The 20591-nt window shown below is 38.9% G+C and overlaps 1 protein-coding gene, 1 long non-coding RNA gene and 1 other non-coding gene across 6 annotated transcripts in view; 2 read left to right on the top strand and 1 right to left on the bottom strand.

Moving 5' to 3' along the window:
• The window catches only part of OIP5 (Opa interacting protein 5), a 13551-nt gene extending 12379 nt beyond the window's left edge, over window positions 1–1172 (top strand). Inside the window, exon 5 of the mRNA XM_027083961.1 lies at window positions 511–1172. Coding sequence (XP_026939762.1) covers window positions 511–606 — 96 coding nt within the window. The 3' untranslated portion in view covers window positions 607–1172. The remainder of the gene's footprint in view (window positions 1–510) is intronic.
• The window catches only part of LOC113608045 (uncharacterized), a 25494-nt gene extending 4903 nt beyond the window's left edge, over window positions 1–20591 (bottom strand). For 2 of the 4 annotated variants that reach the window (XR_003428191.1, XR_003428193.1), the window contains exons 1-7: window positions 20472–20591; window positions 18914–18994; window positions 13993–14040; window positions 13454–13537; window positions 11470–11762; window positions 11150–11231; window positions 1437–1490 (exon numbers count right to left, since the gene is read on the bottom strand). This is a non-coding gene — a long non-coding RNA (uncharacterized LOC113608045). Of the gene's footprint in view, window positions 1–1436; window positions 1491–5029; window positions 10806–11149; window positions 11232–11469; window positions 11763–13453; window positions 13538–13992; window positions 14041–18913; window positions 18995–20471 lie in introns of those variants that run through there. The other 2 variants (XR_003428190.1, XR_003428192.1) reach the window with 2 other exon arrangements.
• On the top strand, window positions 15208–15315 carry LOC113608171 (U6 spliceosomal RNA). Its single transcript, XR_003428240.1, has one exon. It is a non-coding gene; the product is annotated as a U6 spliceosomal RNA (small nuclear RNA).

Genomic DNA, 20591 nt, shown 5'->3' with positions numbered 1-20591 from the left:
TGAAAAAACTATTGAAAATTAGCTACCACAAACATCTGTTCTAAATCTGACAACCAGAGCTACTCTTGAAGGTGATTAGCAGAATATTAAAGACAGACATTTGTTACTGTGAACAAAGAATTAGAAAAAAAAATTTCTTGCTACTGGAAAAAAAAGGGAAAGCCTGATTAATGCTTCTGTTTCAAGCTTTCTTATCCCCCTTTATTCTTGTCTTCCTCCCCAGGTTTTGGAGTTATCACCAAACTGGTGATAAGGGCTAGGAAGGATGGAGACTAGAAGCAGTGATGCTCAGCAGTGGCTGGTCTTTTCCCACATGAAACTTTTTATCTGTCACCTTATTGTGCTCTAGGTTTGTTGTATAAAGTTCTTTCAGAAATAGAACAGATGTCCTTTTGAAATGTGTTGCAGTATTGCCAGCTCCCAATCACTAGCTTAAGTCTGAAGTGGCTTCTAGAACCAGCAGATTGAGACTTTAAGATTCCCTGATAATCTATGTATTTCTTTTCCCAGCTGAAAGAGAAGATAATGTTAACACATACTCGCTTAAATTCACTCATCAAGATTCTGAAGGAAGGGACTCCTGACCAGTCCAAGCCAACAAACTGATCCAGAATCAAAGCTTGAGTATCATGTTCAGGCCTTACTGCTGTCTTCAACAACAGGTGCTGTTTGATCACTTCTCAAGAAAGTTCAGTTTCAAGGATGAATGGGAAATGTGGTTTATTGTTTACCTCTAGACTGATTTTCCAAGTGATTTGTGAAGCTGTTTCTGGAAGATGAGAAACTAAGGAGACTTCTGTTCAGATTTCATAGTTATCTGTCTTAAGAATTTATTTTAGCTTCTTATCAATTTCATAATATTTATTTCGGAAAACATTTTGACTGCAAATTTAGGGATTAAGAGGCAATGTCCCATGAGTGCTCTGATCTAAAGATGCATGTTTGGCCTGAAAATAGCGTTGTACTTATGTTGACTATTATTCCTACATGGAGCAACTGTCATGAATACTGAGAAATCATTTTTTTCTTATGTGAAATACGGGTACATATATTTTCTGTAGGTTATGTTCAGTAAGTTAACTGCATAATATATATTTATCGTTCCCTTTTCTGTTGTAAACTGAGCTTAACAGGATGATAATGAAAGGAATGATAAAAACATCAAACATTTACCAAAATGCTTTCTTTTATTTTGCTTTATGTAGCACTGTGGCTCAGTAGCTCATCATATTATTCATTTAATAAATATAAAGTATTATGCTAGCTGCTGGGGATGAAAGATAAGCAAAAACAGCTACTCTGTATCCTCAGTTTATAATCTAGTCAAGAGATGGGACACTCAAATAACCACATGAAGACATTTAAAATTACAACTGTAGTAAGGGTTCTGAAGAAAAGGGACATAGAGATATAAGCACATATAGCAAGTAACTGACCTGGTTTGGGGGTCAGGTAAGGCCTCTCTGTGGAAGTAATGTTTCAGCAGTGGTCTGAAAGATGAGTAGGCATTTAATAAGCTGACGAAGAGAACAGTCTATATACAAAGGCCCTTAAAAAGACCTGTAGGAGTTACAACGGTGTCCAGAAACCTGCGGATGCAAGGTCTTATCGGCCTTCTGAAGGATGTTTGTTTTTATCCCAACAACCTTGAAGAATTTTAAAGGAGGCCTATGACAGGATCAAATTTTCGTTTTCAGAACCTCGTTAGGGTTGTCTTATGGAGAATGGGTGGGAGGGCGGCAAGCAGACCACTAAGGAGGGGCTGGCACTAGAACAATCAAGAGACGATAGCCTAGTGGTGGTGCACAGAGAAGTTAATGTGGTTCCGATGTGGCTAGCAGATTTTTTTTTTTTTTGCTGCGCTGCGCAGCATGTGGGATCTTAGTTCCCTGACCGGGGATCGAACCCACACCCCCTGTATTGGAAGCGCAGTCTTAACCACTGGACCACCAGGGGAGTCCCCAGTGGCTAGCAGATTTAATAGCAGATTCTTTCCATTTTAGACTGCATATAGGATATTTTCCTTTAAAAACTATTTTAGAGAGAAAATTCTGGCTCGCTTTATGCTTTTGAGTTGCAAAATTTGGTTAAGTAAGGGCGAAGCCTCTGGCAACAACCAGTACCAGAAAAGCTCTTTCTACTCCTAAAGAATGAGACCTAATACTAATACTACATTGAATCATCCTGGGATTCTTATTGTGTATGGGTATGTCTGCCTCAACGTATTTCCTTTCTTTAAAAAGCTGTTCTTACGTAGCTATTTTCCTTAACCTCTGGATTTGCTGTTTTGGTAGACTTTCAATAGAAAATTAAATGCTTGAACTTGACATCAAATTAAGCTGGCTAGTTTTACATATTTTTTTTCTCTCAAATACAAATTACATGTTTACTCTAGAAAAAAATTCAGATATAGATGTGTGACAAAGGAAAGGGTAAAAGTATACTTCCCCTTACATTTCTGAGAGGCACAATGTAGCATGCTGGGAGCCAAATGATTTAGATTCAGATTGTGGCTTGGTTACTTATTAGCCATGAACTTGAAGAATTAAACTCTTCTTGTAAGATAGGGATTAAAAACTAACTAGGGCTCTAGTGAGGATTAAATGAGTTAATGAATACATCTAATGTAATTAAGAGTAATGCTTAATATTAAGTGCTTAATAAATGCTACGCTATTATAACCTTCATGCGTGTGGACAGACACATAGACATAAAAGGCAATTATATTTTTCACATTATTCTGCAACCTGCTTCTCAAATAATACATGTCACAGACAGCTTTCTATACCAGGCCTCACAAATTACTTAACACCTGCATATGATTCAATAATCAATACATCAGAATTTAACCATTGTTTTATTGGATCCTTGTCATGTCTTTGCGTATCTGTTCTGGTATTTCTGTAGGAGTGATTCCTAACGTGGAACAGAGTCAAAGGGCATGTGCATTTACAATTTTGATATTATGCCTTCCATAAATGTTGTACCAATTGTACTAATACTCTCACTAATGGCTGACTTTTTTAAACAAGGCCTTAGTGGTATAAAAGCTCCTCTGGAAGTCTATAACATCAATAATGACTGGCTGATATTAACAGATTCTAAGGCTAGTTATCATTTACCACTGTATGTATGTTGAATAAAAGTGTTTTCAAAATTCCATGTATTTATGAGAACAAAAAAATTGCATATATAAAGTCCCCAAGTTGTACACTTTTGAGCTCCTTAATTAATGGCAGAAACCATCTCAATTTTTATAACTCCAGCATCTAGCACAGTACCTGGAAGTGGAGTATATCAGTGTGTGTTAAATGAATAGTCTCATAAATCAAAGGAAGGAACTATTACATTAGCTGTCACATCACAAAAACCACATAGCTTTTGTTCATTTGACAATAGCCAATCCCAAGGAAGTTTGTAACAGCTTTCTTAAAACTGAACTCCTTTCCTTTCCCCTGAATCTAGGAGGATCTCTTAAGTAGCGTTGAAACGTCTTAACTTTTTAAAATTAAATATAAAAGCTTAATTATTGGCAGTAATTGTATCATTATTTCCTTACCAGAAACTAAACATTTGCTCCTAGACCTAGCATAAGGTTGGCCCTAAAGGTAAAACAGGGGATGGCATAAGGGCATAGTTTAAATAAGGTGCCTCTTTATTCATATGGTTGCCTGTTCTTCCCTTGAACTACAACAGAAACTGCCACAACTTGGCATCAAGAAACCCAGGTCCTTTGTCTTCTTTATTTGACATCTGGTGCCTACCTAAGCACAGGTCTGTGGATAGGCTCCTTCTTCCATCTCCATAATTTACTGCATTATTAGAATTACCCATTCCAAATAACAACACAGTGAAATTTCAGTGCATTCTCAGCCCATGCTGCTTTATTGCCAAAATATATATGTACACAGGCGCAGAGTTTCCAACTTTTACAGCAGTTCCTTTTTACAGCAAAGAATATTTCTTCTAATATCCCAAAGATGCATAGATTAGAAAGCAAGCTGCCTTTTGTAAAACTTCAAACATTCAATTAATTCTTTTAACATTATCTTATATACCAATGAGGCAATGAAGAAGATCTGAACAAGTAAAAACAAAAGCTACTGAAGTAAAACTCTATGCAAAGGTTATTCTAACATGAATCTTTTAAATTACCAGCGATAGGTGGTTTTAAGGTAAGCGCCAAGACTATTACTGTTGTTTACGGACTGATGATAATGTATTGCCAGAATATTTATCCCTGGGAGAAAATTATACTTTAATCTATGGCATGGCATACCATCACCAGGGGAGACAAAATCTTTTGAAAATTCTAACCTTAAGATATCTACTCTTGACTTTAAAAGTTTACGGGTATGGGGCTTCCCTGGTGGCGCAGTGGTTGAGAGTCCGCCTGCCGATGCAGCGGACACAGGTTCGTGCCCCGGTCTGGGAAGATCCCACATGCCGCGGAGCAGCTGGGCCCGTGAGCCATGGCTGCTGAGCCTGCGCGTCCGGAGCCTGTGCTCCGCAGCGGGAGAGGCCACAACAGTGAGAGGTCCGTGTACCAAGAAAAAAAAAAAAAAAAGTTTACGAGTATGGGTTCCTGGAGAAATCTGTGATGTCTGGGCTTCTAATATTAACATTTTAATATGGCCTAGTGGAAATAATAGGAACAGAGATTAGAGAAACTCTGTCCTTAAATCTTTACTGGTTTCATTGTTTGGTAGACATTTTATTGATAAGTACCAAACTGAAACTTTACATATGGGATATGACATTTCACTTCCTGAACTGGGTAAAAGGACTATAAGTTATTCATTAGGAACTACTGGAAAGTTACCATTCCACTTAAACATTCCTAAAGGTATTCAAAGTGAAATCCCACAGTGAAGATTAAAATGAGGTTGAAATAATTTTGGAAAATTATTTCATAGAACATGAAACCTGGAAGGGGCCTAGTGAAAATCATCCAGTCTAATCTTGAATTCTCTTCTACTTAGGTCTCTTTCAAATATAATGAATCACATTTGTACATTACTTGTCATGATCACATGTACTTACATGGGTTATTTCAAAGTCAGGAATCATCTCAAAAAATTTTAAGCTATTATAATGAACTGATCTATTTTCTTCATCAAGTAAGAAAATAAACAGCAAGGTTTTTCTTTTTTACAAAATGGGAAAACTTGCTCCTGTCTACCTGGCATCAAAAGCTTTAGGCAACAAATTATGAAGTCTAACCAAAACATCAAGGATAAAACTCTGGCTATAAAAAAATTTCTTTAAAAACTTAAATACAGTAACAACAGAAAAACCAAACCACAGATGTATCTATATTTTAAGGACTATTTCCATAAAATGGAACGGGCTCCTTTGCTGGAAGGATCTTTTATGGTTGGGTAAAGCAGTACCATCCAAAGAGTCACCTAGTTACCTGAAAATCCTGGAACATCTGAAATATGTCCATGTTGCCTCTATTCACTTCCAAGATTCTAGTCTTAAGAGATCCAAACTTAAGCCACATAAATTGTATCAGACAAACCCCATCCCTAGTTACTCTACATCTTCCACACTGGTATTCCATACTCTTTCTGAAACTCTGCACCTTTCTATTACAGCCATAGCAGCTTCTTTATTTATTTGAACATGCTTAGTTTGTGCCTTTTGTTTTAAACATGCTTGGGGACTAATGGAACCAGGCAAGAGGTTAGAGGGTGAGCACTGTTATGCTCTATTCCTGACAGTTTGAATGTCTTATGGTTGCCCCTGTTTATCTTCTAGCTTCCATTTTCAATGGAAGTAAGATAATCTTAGAAAATGAAAATAATCCAAACAATAAATTCAAGCTAGTGGTTTAAGTCTCTATTGCTTCATTATTAATAAATGCATATATCTAATTACTAGTAGCCACATAACACTGGACATTTTCAACCATGCATTAGAATATTATACTCTAAAATAAGAGTTATGGGCCTGCCACTATTGCTTGCACTTCCATCCAGACCCACTTTTAATAAACATGCAGAGTAAACCCCTTGACTCAGAGGAAGTAGAGGAAATTACATGCAAAGTTTCAACTGAAAATGTGGGTTAATAAAGTGATTGCTTAGAAATGTAGGCAGGTGCTCCACATCTATCACAATGCTGCTTCAGAACAGAGGTACAAAAGTCACACACAAAAAGGTTAAAATTAGGACCACTATTCACTTATAAAAGGATTAATTGCAAATTCTGGTCCTTTTGGGTAGAGAATGATGTAAAAAATTTGGGAAAATAGAGTACTGAGAGATGTCCTCTGGAGCAGTGAGTTTTCTTGGCCATTTACTGACAGTGATGGCATACAAGAGCATAGGTGGTATAGAGATGATGAAGATGCTCTTAGGCAGAATAGTTTGATTCACATTAATAAGCATTACCTGCACAGCTCCCTGGGGAAAAGGAGTTCATGAACAGCAGAGCTAATACAATGTAAACTCAAAAATCAATGCCCTGAAGTTTAGCATAGCCCTCTGCTTTTGAAAACTATTGGCCAAGGAATCCTTCCAAACATGGTATAATTAACAGCCAAGCAATGTTCTGAATAAACTAGAAGCAATTTGCTTGCACCAGCAGCACCATGAGAATGTAAACTCCTGGAGGCCAAGGGTCTCTTCATATTTTGCATATCACAGGTACACAAAGAGTAAACATGAGACCAAAACAACATTGAAAAGTATCAACCATACTTTGAGACTACAAAAACTTGTAGCACATTTGAGCATTTAAAACTATGAATGTTGCTATTAAGGGTAATCTTTAATTGTTCTAAGTAACTAAACTGTTACTGACATCACTGTAATATGCAGTGGTGTCCTCATGATCGTGCAGATGTTTGAATATTGCTTGGTTATTCCAATGTCTCTAACACAAAACTGAAGACATAGGACATTTAAAGAGGAGCTATAATCAATTTAATATAGCCTTCTCTCTATCCTTTGGAGTTGCCATTTAAGAATTTAATATTCAAGAGGCACTATTTTCTTAGATCCACTCATCTTTCAGTTTCTTCCCCTGGGAAAACAAGGGAACACAGTCACAATCCTTTCAGGGATCTTCAAGGTGCTAAATGGCCAAGATGAACATGAGGTAAAAGGGAGTAAGAAGTCACCCTCATTCTGTTATTACATCCTGATGTGAGAGCTGTATGATTCAGATCAAGAAACTAGTTTGCTGGGTTCTTGTTAAAATAAGCAGTCACAGGCCACAGGCCTTGGCACATCTACATTAGACAGTGTACTGTCTCTGGCCATTCCCTTCAGTCCTTTTGCTTTATACCTTTAAATCCTAACGCCCCTACACTAACAGGCATGAGGAAAAGCCAGGTATAGTCTGTCTTTTTAAACTCTAAATATATACACACAGCAAACTTTTCTCTAAAAAATGTACCCAGGAAACTAATGGAGAAAGATGAGGTGACAAAGCAAAAAGTATGCCATTTTATAAATGCCTGTTGTTAAAAGAAACATAAGCAAAATCCCCACACGATGAGCTTCACTGGGGGTACTCAGTAGGAGTACGTTTCCAGGTTAAGCATCAGAAAAGCTTAAATGGCTCTAACCCTCTGCTCTAGCAAACAAGTAGGGTCTTTAACCTTTAACTTGCACAAACGTTGCTATTTCTCACATAATGATATACTCATATACATTCATAGTTTTGTTTTTTTTTTTAAGTACCTTTTACATACTCTTTACCTACAACATCTTTTTCCTTTCATGGAATTCTGTTATCACAGAGCCTCAAACTCAAGTAGTATTCTACTGTACAACCCTGCTAACGCAACTTAGTATACATGCAAAACTGTTATTGCTACTGAAATTCTACCTCTTGAAAATTGTTTGTTTTATGGCTTTTTTTTTTTTTGCAATAGGAAATATTCTTTCCTATATACTGTGCTATTTTGCATTCATTACCTTTTCAGAGGTATTTTTTTAAATGTTTAAATGCTTTTCAGAAGTGGATTCTCCCAGGCACTAAACTAATTGAACCAGGAGTACAACTACTTTAAGTACACTATAAGAATCTAAGCCTGGGTCCCTCGAGATTTGCTGCCCAAGAGTCAATTTCTTTAAGCCTGCTTCTGCACACAAGACACACCACATTAAAAAAGTTTTGCATTTCCTATCATACTAACTATAGAATCTGTGGCAATAAATCCTGGACTCTCCTAATACTGAGATTTAAAAATCACCCCAGAAAACTGCCATTTCCAAGTTCTCAAGAAAGCTTTTAGAGGTAGGAATTTCTTTTCTACAGAAAGCTATGCTTTCAGAACAAAACAACTTTTATTTCTACAAGGAAAAGAGAAAAGAGTGAAAGCTGTCTGAGGCAATTTACTATAACCAAGCAGGGAGTTGGTTAATATTAATACATGGCAACCTAGGTAGTCTCCATTTAGCTACATTGCCAATTCTCATGAAAAGGTCTGGAATCTCATCAATACACAATTCAGCAAATTTGGAAACAGGAAAAGCTCAAGAGAAATTAATCTAGGACACTCAACTACTGACCAGTGTTCTTCTGCTAACATGTAGCATACTGCAGATAGGAAACATAAATGGTCTTCCGATTAGAAAAGCACTCACTTGAGCAATTAACATAGCATCTCAGTAAGACATGCAAAATGTAAAATAATCTGATGCAAAAAGAGTGGGAAAACAATAAACCTACAAGACATACAATGTGAAAACAGTGTAAGAACAGTCTCACCTCAAAGAGAGCAAAGCAGAATCATGAAATGGGGCCTCATTTTGATATAAGGTTTCATAACACACAAAGGCAACTTGGTTTCCTACCTCATGGAAAGCTTAAAAATCCTCAAAGACAGTATCTCACCTTGTGACCCCATATTTCTATTCATAAATGAGTCTTTTGGGCCTTAATCTCTTTTCCCCAGGGAGAATATCACGGATTCAGATATTTATGAGAAAAGAAAAGGTCTAGATTTTCCACTCTTTTTACACTATTAGTTATTATCAATAATTCATCCTGAAGTTTAAATTATTACTAGGCTCATGCACTAACCCCTAACATGGCACTACAATATGCTACCAAGCACTAATGCTTACAAAACTATACACATCTCAAAATGGAAGACATTGGTGATTTTGTTGTTCTTAAACAACTTGTAACATCTGTCCACAAGTATTAAAATATACATATATATATTTCTATTGCACATATCCCATTTTTGTTCAACTTTTTAAAAGAAAAACTGCCAGCTAACATGGATGAGCAAAGGAAAGGAAGTAGGCACAGCTACAGATTGAGGCATAGTCCTGCCTAAAATTATAGCTTTTGCCATCATGAAGTGGACCAAAATAGACCAGGAAAAACAATGTAGATGTATTAAGTAAACACTGGGCAAATACAACTGGAATATACCCATTTTGTTAAATGCCATCTGGTGAAAATCATGGAAGATGCAGATGCAGAAACAACCTGAAAGCATTAAACAGTGGTTCTCTTAACTTTGAAATGAAAATATGTAAAGCAACTGGAGAAGATGAGTCTGATACACAATTATTCAAACAAGTGGGCCAGAGATGGTTTCACTGGTGCTGACAGTAGAGGGTCTCTATCCCCTGCCAAACAATCCTACCCAAAAAGTTGCCCAAAAAAACATGGGGAGGATGGGTAACAGACAACTGAAGATACAAATTCTCCATATGATATTCCCAACATACCAACGGGACTCATGTATGTAGGTTCCATTCTGTCTTTATCAATTCCAAAATACTGATAGAAAACATCAGGAAGTGGCTGAGAATTTAGAGAAAAATTTAAGTTACCTTTATCCAAGTTATTTCTACTATGCTTTACCACTCAGTAATTGCCCCCAATTAAAGGAAATTATATTTTATCTATATTATGTAATTATTTTACTAAAACGCTTCCATATGCCAATTCAAATTGGTTGACCAATTTAACTAATCATTAAGAGTGCTCAATATTTCCAGTTTTTGGCTATTTTTATCACTCTCAAATTCTGGTAAATCTGCCCCAAGATTTCAGCAGCACAACATGCATGGCCCTGGGTAAACATTCCCTGTATCACAGAGATGATCTAAGATGATTTGTTCTTAATTTCATCTAACCAGCTGTAAATTCTTTCTCTACTTACAAAAACTTATAAAGGTTTCATTCTTCTTATGTAAACACCTGGCAATTCATACAATGGTCCCCTGTTGATTTGGAAGCAAGGACGGCTTTACCCTGTAGTCTGTTCATCAGATAGTTATAAGTTTTAACAGAAAGAAAGGAAATTCATTATTTCCTACTGGAACTACTTTTCTTGTTTGAGTTTTTTCAGACCCTGGATTTCTTCTAAATCTACACTGACCTAACCACAGTCTGGGAACATTTCTTCTGAGGCCCATTCTCTGATGAGAAAGTTCAGTTCCAACTGGGGGAAGTTACCTCAGTCCCAGCCTTTTCAGCCAAACATACACCTATTGCCTAGAAAAATAAATCAAATACCCAAGAACCCATCTTGGATCAAAGGGAAAAAGTTACTTATCCTTTTACAAAAAACAAAGCTATAGAATGTGAAATGCCATAAAGTCAGATGGAGCTGCATAAAGCATTTTCACTTCTTTTTCTTAGGAGAAAGGAGTAATATGGAAACTTTCCTCGTTTTTTTCTCCACTCCTGTATGTCCAAAGGTGAAGGCAGGTCATACTGTAGGGTCCATCCCAAGATCTTCTGAACAGAAAAACCACTTTTGCCACTTTTCTTCCAGCCTTAGCAGCATGTAAAACCAAGTCTCAAGTGCTATATAAATAAGACTGCACGAAAAAGAAAGAACTAATTTTAATACAGTAGCTTCTCATCCTAGGGTGGTGAAGAGGGTTCCATCCCTGGACTCAAAACTGTTTAGTTCCCTTTTACCAACTTTTCACTAAACCCAAGCATGCATTCATAGGGTTAGCATCTGCACAATGTGGTTATTCCTTAGAAGAATGAAAAAACATTTAAAAATACCATATATCCAAAGACTTCTGAGAAAGAAGTCCACCACAGCTTCCTTCTCCAGGAGAAATATCCCTCTTATCATCCAAAAATGTGGACTTACACATGTAAAAATGTGTATTTATAGAGTTGTGATAATGTACTCACATATGCAACTAACCTTGTGATATCTTGTCTTTATGCTTCTTTATCACATCAAAGGTTTTACTGCAAAATTGGACCTTTGTTCTTATCCAGTAAATCTATGCCAAAGGATGAGCCAGGTATTAGAAATATATGTAATTTTTTAAGCATCTCTTTCACTTCAAATTAGAACACATATTTGGAATTTACTGCTGCAAGTCTCAACTGTGCTTATCACAACAGTGGCTAAAACTGGAAGACGTTAAAAAAAACACACTGATGTCACGCACGCTTGCTATTTTGTCTTCTTGTCTGGAACAAAAGGTAAAGAATTCACAAATATCACCATCTAAGCACCTGTTTCAAATGATATCAGCCTTCAGCTTGTAAAATTATTTGTGATTAAGCAAATTGCAGCAGAAGATGTATATCTGTTGCTTCTTTCTTCCTAGAGAAGTTAGCAGGATGACTGCATCCCAGGGGCTTCTCTTCTTTGAATCTGAGAGGTGGAACAAAAAGAAGAGCAGCCTTTTCCAGTCCAAATCATGGAGGTAAAGTTTAGAGAAGAGATATCCACATTTCAAGAATAGGGAAGGTGGCCCGATAAAAGAAGCAGGACAACCCCACTCCAGGAGACAACATAGAAATACCTGGAAATACAAAATAGATTGAAAACAGGAAGATTAAGATAGGTACTTCTATATGAGCTTACTTTTTAAAAATAGTATTTTAAAACACACAGAAAAAAAATTTTTTGGATTACATATTGTTTAAAAGAAAATGTCCAACCACACCACCAAATTCAGTATTATCACTGGAAAAGCAGAAGCAGGGGAGCTTCCCTGGTCGCACAGTGGTTAAGAATCTACCTGCCAATGCAAGGGCCATGGGTTCAAGCCCTGGTCCGGGAAGACCTGACATGCCGCAGAGCAACTAAGCCCGTGCGCCACAACTACTGAGCCTGAGCTCTAGCGCCCACGAGCCACAACTACTAAACCTGTGCACCTAGAGCCCGTGCTCCACAACAACAGAAGCCACCGCAATGAGAAGCCCATGCACTGCAACGAAGAGTAGCCCCCGCTCACCGCAACTACAGAAAGCCCGCGCACAGCAACGAAGACCCAACACAGCCAAACATAAAAAATAAAATTAAAAAAAAAAAAAAAGAAAAGAAAAGAAAAGAAAAGAAAGAAAAGCAGAAGCAGGGACTTCCTCAGCGGTCCAGTGGTTAAGACTCCACCTTTCAATGCAGGGGACACGGGTTCGATCCCTGGTTGGGGAACTAAGATCCCACATGCGTAAGGGTGTGGCCAAAAAAATAAATATATATAAAATAAGAACTAACAAATAAATAAAAAGAAAGAAAAGCAGAAGCAGTAGCCAAGAAACTTATGTAAGTATGATACAAAAAGCTAGAATTACATAAAAACTTGCATTATATAAAATGAGATACACATGTTAATTTTCTCTTATGCAAATGGAATAATATAGTCCATGAAATGATTCTATATAAAACATTTGTGTTGGGACTTCCCTGGTGGCACTGTGGTTAAGAATCTGCCTGCCAATGCAGAGGATATGGGTTCAAGCCCAGGTCCAGGAAGATCCCACATGCCGCGGGGCAACTAAGCCCACGAGCCACAACTACTGAGCCCACATGCCACAACTACTGAAGTCCATGCCCCTAGAGCCTGTGCTCCGCAAAAAAAGAAGCCACTGCAATGAGAAGCCCACGCACTGCAACAAAGAGTAGCCCCTGCTCACCGCAACTAGAGAAAGCCCACATGCAGCAACAAAGACCCAACACAGTCAAAAATAAATAAATATTTAAAAATTAAAAAAAAAAAATCTGTGCTTAAAAGCAGTATTGTAGGACTTCCCTGGTGGTGCAGTGGTTAAGAATCCACCTGCCAAACAGGAGACACAGGTTCGAGCCCTCGTCTGGGAAGATCCCATGTGCTGCAGAGCAACTAAGCCCGTGCACCACAACTACTGAGCCTGTGCTCTAGAGCCCATGTGCCACAGCTACTGAAGCCCGCATGCTTGGAGCCCATGCTCCACAACAAGAGAAGCCACTGCAGTGAGAAGCCCGTGCACCACAACAAAGAGTAGCCCCCTGCTCGCCACAGCTAGAGAAAGCCAGTGTGCAGCAACAAAGACCCAACACAGCCATAAATAAATAAATAAATAAAACCAGTATTGTACTCCAAAGTTGATGCTTAAATACTTAATACTCAAAACCATATGTGTCATCTTACTCAGAATTATCTTCAACTACCTAAGACCAAGAGTGAACAATAAAAATTTTGTAAACTATAAACACAGGTAAAACAATACGTACTGTAGCATGATCGCCAAATGCAAGCATGTAAAAACATTAGCAGTTCACTGCTGTTAAACATCACACTTGTTAAACTGCAAATATCTGCAAAAGTAAATCAGACAAAAAAAGGACAAATATTGTCTAAGTCCTCTTACACGAGGTAACTAGACTAGGCAAATTCACAGAGAAAGAAAGTGGAATACAGGTAACTAGGAACTGGGGGGGCGGGGGGCTGGTGGCAGGGAAGTGGAGAGTTACTGCTTAATGGGTATTGAGTTTGTTTGGGATGATGAATAAGTTCTGGAAATAGACAGTGGTAATGGTTACAGAACAATGTGAATATACTTAATGCCACTGAATTATACATTTAAATATAGTTAAAATGGTAAATTTTATGTATGTATGATAATAAAGAAATAAATCACAGGTGCATATCAAAAGCTTAAATTACTTAAGCTTACAAAAATGGCCAATGGTGACTGGCTGACTAGTCTTCCTAGCCCTCCATTTTTAGTACGTCACAGAGATTCAAAAATACCTCTCAACTCCAAACTGACCTTGAATAACCTCTTCTGGTTGAAGACGAGACAGTTCTGATTCAAAACCTACAAAAGGAAAATGTAAATTAATTCAGAAGGTAAAGAACTACAGAATTTGCATTTGTTATAAAAGCAGCAGAGGAAGTGAGAGAAAAAACTGAGAATATCCACATACAGGCCTTTAGAACCCTACGGAGAACAGAGCTGTTTCATTATATAAGCTTACTCAGGCTAGTTCAAAGCTTGCACCAGCCACTAGACTGTTCTGTAGCTCAATTCTAATGGCCAGATAATTGGCAGTAATGTTGAGGGGGAATGAAGATACAAGCTAGTCCTTTCCACAAGTAAATATGCTGAAAGAATTCTATATAAACCAAATAAGTACCAAAGAAGTCTTTTAAAAATGCACCTTTTGGGCTTCCCTGGTGGCGCAGTGGTTGAGAGTCCGCCTGCCGATGCAGGGAACATGGGTTCGTGCCCTGATCCGGGAAGATCCCACATGCCGTGGAGCGGCTAGGCCCGTGAGCCATGGCCGCTAAGCCTGCGCGTCCGGAGCCTGTGCTCCGCAACGGGAGAGGCCACAACAGTGAGAGGCCCGTGTACCGGAAAAAAAAAAAAAAAACACCTTTTTGGGACTTCCCTGGAGGTCCAGGGGTTAAGACTCCATGCTTCCAGTGCAGGAGGCACGGGTTCGATCTCTGAACAGGGAGCTAAGATCCCGCATGCCATGCGGCTTGGCCCAAAAAAAGAAAAAGATAAAAAGCACCTTTTCCTTAATGTCATTTGCTGCAACATGGATGGATGTAGAAATTATCATATTCAGTGAAGTAAGCCAGAGACAGAAAGACAAATACCATATGATATCATTTATATGTGAAACGTAAAAAAAAATGATACAAATGACTTATTTACAAAACAGAAACAGACTCACAGACATAAAAAACAAACTTATGGTTACCAAAGGGGATGGCGGCTAAATCAGAAGTCTGGGATTAACATATACACACTACTATGTATAAAACAGGCAAACAAGGACCTACCATATAGCATAGGGAACTATACTAAATACCCCGGAATAACCTATAATGGAAAAGAATCTGAAAAAGAATACATATGTATGTGTGTATGTATATATATACATAGATATATATAAAAAACGGAATCACTGCTGTACAGTTGAAACACAACATTGTAAATTAACTATACTTCAATTTTAAAAATGCACCTTTTCTTGTGCTTGCTTCAGCAGCACATATACTAAAATTGGGAATGATACAGAGAAGATTTGCATGGTCCCTGTGCAAGGATGTCACACAAATTCGTGAAGCGTTCCATATTTTAAATTTATTCATTCATTTATGGCTGCGTTGGGTATTCATTGCCGTGCACAGGCTTTCCCTAGTTGCAGCGAGCGGGGGCTACTCTTCGTTGTGGTGCGCGGGCTTCTCATTGCAGTGGCCTCTCTTGTTGTGGAGCACTGCCTCTAGGCGCGTGGGCTTCAGTAGTTGTGGCTCGCGGGCTCTAGAGCGCAGGCTCAGTAGTTGTGGTGCACAGGCTTAGTTGCTTCGCGGCATGTGGGATCTTCCAGAACCAGGGCGCGACCATGTCCCCTGCATTGGCAGGCGGATTCTCAACCACTGCGCCACCAGGGAAGCCCTACTTTTCCTTTTAATCCATGCATGAAACACTACATAAGGCACTTATGTAAGGTACAATACTTATTATGTTTCTCACGTGTCCTGTCTAAAATGTAACCTCCACCAGGAAGGAACCTGTTTTGTTCACTGGTGAATCCCAGGCACCTAGAATAGCATGTGACCCATAATAAGCACTTAATAAAAATTTGTTGAACAACTGAATAGCAGGGCTCTTAAATATACCTAGCCAACATGAGCTAAAATTTAAATAGACAGGTCCTAGAGTTAGGTGAAGAAAGTACAACTATACACTCTGATCTACAAAACTTACAAATACATTCCTGTAAAGCTGGTGCCTTACTACGCATTTCTGGGTCTCTGAACTCACTTGTTTAGTGCTGTTGATTATACAAAAAATGTAACTTTATATTACAAAATCTGACTTATTGAGAGGATGAAAAGGGAAAATAGGAATTTTCAATGAAGCTCTTGGGCTAGCCAGATCTGAGTCAAATGACTTTATGTAGTAGTCAGCTTCTAAGATGGTCCTCCCTTACTGCTGCCTCCTGGTATTCACACCCTTTAATAATCCCTTCTAAAAATGAACAAGGGTTCACCTATGTGACTACTGTATAATAAAAAATTTGACTGGCCTTTGTCCCTAGAGGGAGACTACAAATTGTTGGAATTTACAGTAAATGAACCAGTGGAAATTAAACAACACACTCCTAAACAACCAATGGGTCAAAGAAGAAATCACAAGGGAAATTTGAAAATATCTTGAGACAAATGAAAACAAAAACACAGCATACCAAAACTTACAAGATGCAGCAAAAGCAGTGCTAAGAGTAATATACAGCTGTAAATGCTTAAATTAAAAATGAAGAAGGATATCAAATCAACAACCTAACTTTATACCTTAAGGAACTAGAAAAATAATAAATAAACCCAAAGCAGCCAGAAGGAAGGAAAAAATAAGTATGAAACCAAAGATTGGTTCTGACAGGGTCATGGGAACCCTTGAATCTGCAGCCAGTTGGTCAGAAGTGCAGGTGGCCTGGGGATCCTCCAAAGTGCTGCTGGCATCTAAAGTGAGGGCAGTCTTCTTGGGGGATCATGCCCTTTTGACTTGTGGGGTCTGCATTAATTCCAGATGGTTAGTGTCAGAATTGTATTGCAGTATACTAGTTGGTGTCTAAACAATGACCAACAGAATGAGGAGGAAGTGACAGTGAGTGACTTTTGAGGCAAGGTCATAGATGGGATTGTGGCTTCTGCCTTGCTCTCCTGAATTACTTGTTCTCGGAAAAGCCAGCTGCTGTATCATGACACTCAAGCAGCCCTGGAAGAGGCTGACAGTGGTAGGAATGAGGCTTTCCACCACCAGCATGAATTTGCTAGCCATGTGAATGAGCCACCATGGAATTAGATGACTGCCACCCCAGCTAGTATCTTGACTGTAACCCTGTATGAGACTCCAAACCAGAAACTCTAATAACTCCTGACCCACACAAACTGTGCGAGATAATAAATGTTTACTGTTGTTTTAATCCATTACATTTTGGGTAATTTGTTACACATCAATAAATAGCTCAAGGGCTTCCCTGGTGGCACAGTGGTTGGGAATCCGCCTGCCAATGCAGGGGACACGGGTTCGAGCCCTGGTCTGGGAAGATCCCATATGCTACGGAGCAACTAAGCCCGTGCACCATGACTACTGAGCCTGCACTTTAGAGCCCGTAAGCCACAGCTACTGAAGCCCACGCGCCTAGAGCCCATGCTCCACAAGAGAAACCACTGCAATGAGAAGCCCGTGCACCACAACAAAGAGTAGCCCCCGCTCGCCACAACTAGAGAAGGCCCACACGCAGCAACAAAGACCCAATGCAGCCAAAAATAAATTTTTAAAAAAATTATTAAAAAACAACAACAACAAACAAACAAATGCTGGGACTTCCCTGGCGGTTCAGTGGTTAAGACTCTGTGCTCCCAATGCAGGGGGCATGGGTTCGACCCTTGATCGGGAAACTAAGATTCCCCCATGCCACACGGCCAAAAAAAGAAAAACAAATGCTGGGTGTGTTGGACAGTTTCTGCCCCCAGATGTGGGCTAGACTATACTAATATAGATGTGCTTAAGTGGATTTATTTCCTCCCCATAAATGAAAGCACACTATACAATGTCCTGGGATTCAATATCCTAGGATAAACCAAAATGGAAAAGAATATAAAAAGAATATAGTTATATGTATAACTGAGTCACTTTACTGTACAGCAGAAATTAACACAACATTGTAAATCAACTATACTTCAATTTAAATAAATAAATTTACTCAGTTGAATTTGTGTTATTTAACAGTCTGCCTGGACTTAATTAAGGTTACAATCCAAGCAACAAAGCCTTGGCTCTAAAAGTATATGATAAAGACTCTACCAGCTAAAGGGTATTTATTCCTTTTCCCCTCTTCTTATTCCTTTTCTTAATATTGAAATACATATAGTTGGAGTTTTTCACTCATCTTTCTTCAATTTTTTTTATTGTAAAATACACACAACTTACAATTTATCATCTTAACCCCTTTTAAGTGTTCAGTTCAGTGGTAAGAAGTACATTCACATTATCGTGCAACCATCACCACCATCCATCTCCAGAACTCTTTTCATATTACAAATCTGAAACTGTACCAATTAAATAATAAACCTCCATTTCCCCTCCCTGCAGCCCCTGGCAACCACCATTCTGTCTGTCTGTCTCTGTGATTTTAACTACTCTAAGTCCCTTATACAAGTGGTATACAAGATTTTAATCCTTAAAGCAGTTCAACATTGAATGTTTTTCATATAATACAATCAAGGTATATGACTAAGTAGATATTATGGTTTGAACTGTGTCCTGCCCAAATTCCTATGTTGTCATATGAATACCTCAAAATATGACCTTATTTAGAAACAGAGTCACTGCAGATGTAATTAATTAAGATGAGGTCATACTGGAGCCAAGTGAGCCCCTAATCTGACTGGTGTCCTTATAAAAGGGAGAATTTAGGACATAGACATACACAGGGAGGATGCCTTGTGAAGACTGGAGTTGTGCTGCCACAAGCCAACGAACTACCCAAAGCTAGAAGAAAAGCGTGGAACAAATCCTTCCCTAGTGCCTTCAGGGGGAGATTATACCAATAATTTATAGTCACTTTTGACGTTCATCCTCTGTTGAAGCTAATGATTTCTTGTTCTACTTCTATCTAGCTATTGCCAATTTGCGTAAACAGTATTTGAAAGCATTAGCCACTATTACTCACTTGCCAAATCCTGAGTTCAGAATTTTGTTTTCTTTTTGAGATGAATATAAAAGCACCTACAAGTCAAGGAAAATGTTCTTCCTGTGATAAGGAAAAATAAAAAGAACATTACAGTAAGGATACAGCCCTCACTTTTGCTGTATGCGTTTATGTGCAAAATTATTCAAATGAACCAAACTAGTCTTAAAAACATCACTATCAAAAACTATTCAGAAGGAACAATCAAAAAGAATTTACTCTCTACCTGCACTGGCATTAATTTTATAAAGATGTCAAAACTCCTGGAGCAGTGGTTCTTGAGTTTTTAAACACTGTCCCCTTTGAGAATCTGATGATGCTATGGACACTCTTCTCCAGCAAAAGACCTTTGCTTTAGTATAAATGATCACTCCCCTGTTTGTGAGGTAGGAAGGAAGAATGTTCTGTTCCTTTCCTCTGCTTAGTATCTTCTTCTCCTAGATGAAATGAAAAAACTACTCTGGACAAAAGCAACACAAACGTCTTATTTAGAAGTATTTCTTTACCTGGTATTTTCAGCTCTGTTAAATCCAGGGCCAGCAAAAAGCATACCAGACACATTCATTTGTATTCGGACATGTCATTCGAACTGGGTCTAACTAATGTGCCAGTTTTAAACAGGCTTCAACAACTCAGAAACCTTTCCCACAATTTAACTGAAAGGTCGAATGAGGGGTCATAACAACCCAAATTACAAAAAAAGGTATCCCATGAAATTAAACAAGAACCGAACACAAATGCCTGAGGTATACTTTGTAACCTCACCCCATTACACAAATTACTTTATAATAATAATTCCCCAAAGTCTTTCTCATTCTCTCTACAAATATATACATAAATAAAAATTGTACACTGACTCCTTTAGTTCTGGAAAACTACGGTTAATTCTACCTAGAGTTAGCTGAGATTAATGCGCCATTAGGCAACTATCAGGTCATACAAGGACAAAACTGCTTTCGCAGATCTTCAAAAAGTTTGAGAGGTGGGAGTGGGAACGAATGCATATAATAAAGGTAAGCAAGAGAACGTACACGATACACAGACTCAAATTAAATCCCAGGAAGTGGGGGAAACCTGTTACACCAAATTTCAAGGTCAAAGGGACAGGGTCACAAAATACTCAAGAGCCGCAACAGGCCTCGATTGAGACCCGAGCCTCAGGCAAAACAGTGGACACGAAGTTCGTGAGGCGAGGAGCATAAATAAATCAATAAAACAAAGATATTCTTCAAAGATAAACCGATGGCCGACGCAGAGAATGCCACATATGCACAAGCGTGGGTGCAATCATCGGGCAACAAGCCGAAAGCACAAAGGCAGCCAAAGGCAAGGCACTGAGAAGGTCAGTGGCAGGTCGGGTCTGAGTTATGGTGCAACACACCCCCAAAAGTCCGGGCTGCCGCCCGGAGGTCACTCACAAGGAAACCCGCGCCTGGCCAAGGCCCGTGCCAGCTGCGGGCAGGCTCCGCGCACTCCGTTCTTCGGACGGCTTGGGCCGCGCCACTTCCTGCTAGTTCCCGTCTTGGCCTTCTCGGCTTACCTCGCACGGGCCAGCAGAAGCACTCGAGCGCCCGGGGTCCGGCCCTCCCCCTGGCCCAAAGGCCAGGGGGCCTCGACGAACCTCACTCCGCCATCTTTGCTCCTCCTCAAGTCCGCCAAC

This window comes from Aethalodelphis obliquidens, unplaced genomic scaffold, assembly GCF_003676395.1.
Source record: "Aethalodelphis obliquidens isolate GAN/ISIS:26980383/991018 unplaced genomic scaffold, ASM367639v1 scaffold51, whole genome shotgun sequence".
Classification (NCBI taxonomy): domain Eukaryota; kingdom Metazoa; phylum Chordata; class Mammalia; order Artiodactyla; family Delphinidae; genus Aethalodelphis; species Aethalodelphis obliquidens.
The sequence above is the reverse complement of the archived record's forward strand: the minus strand, read 5'-3'. Positions and strand labels throughout refer to the sequence as shown.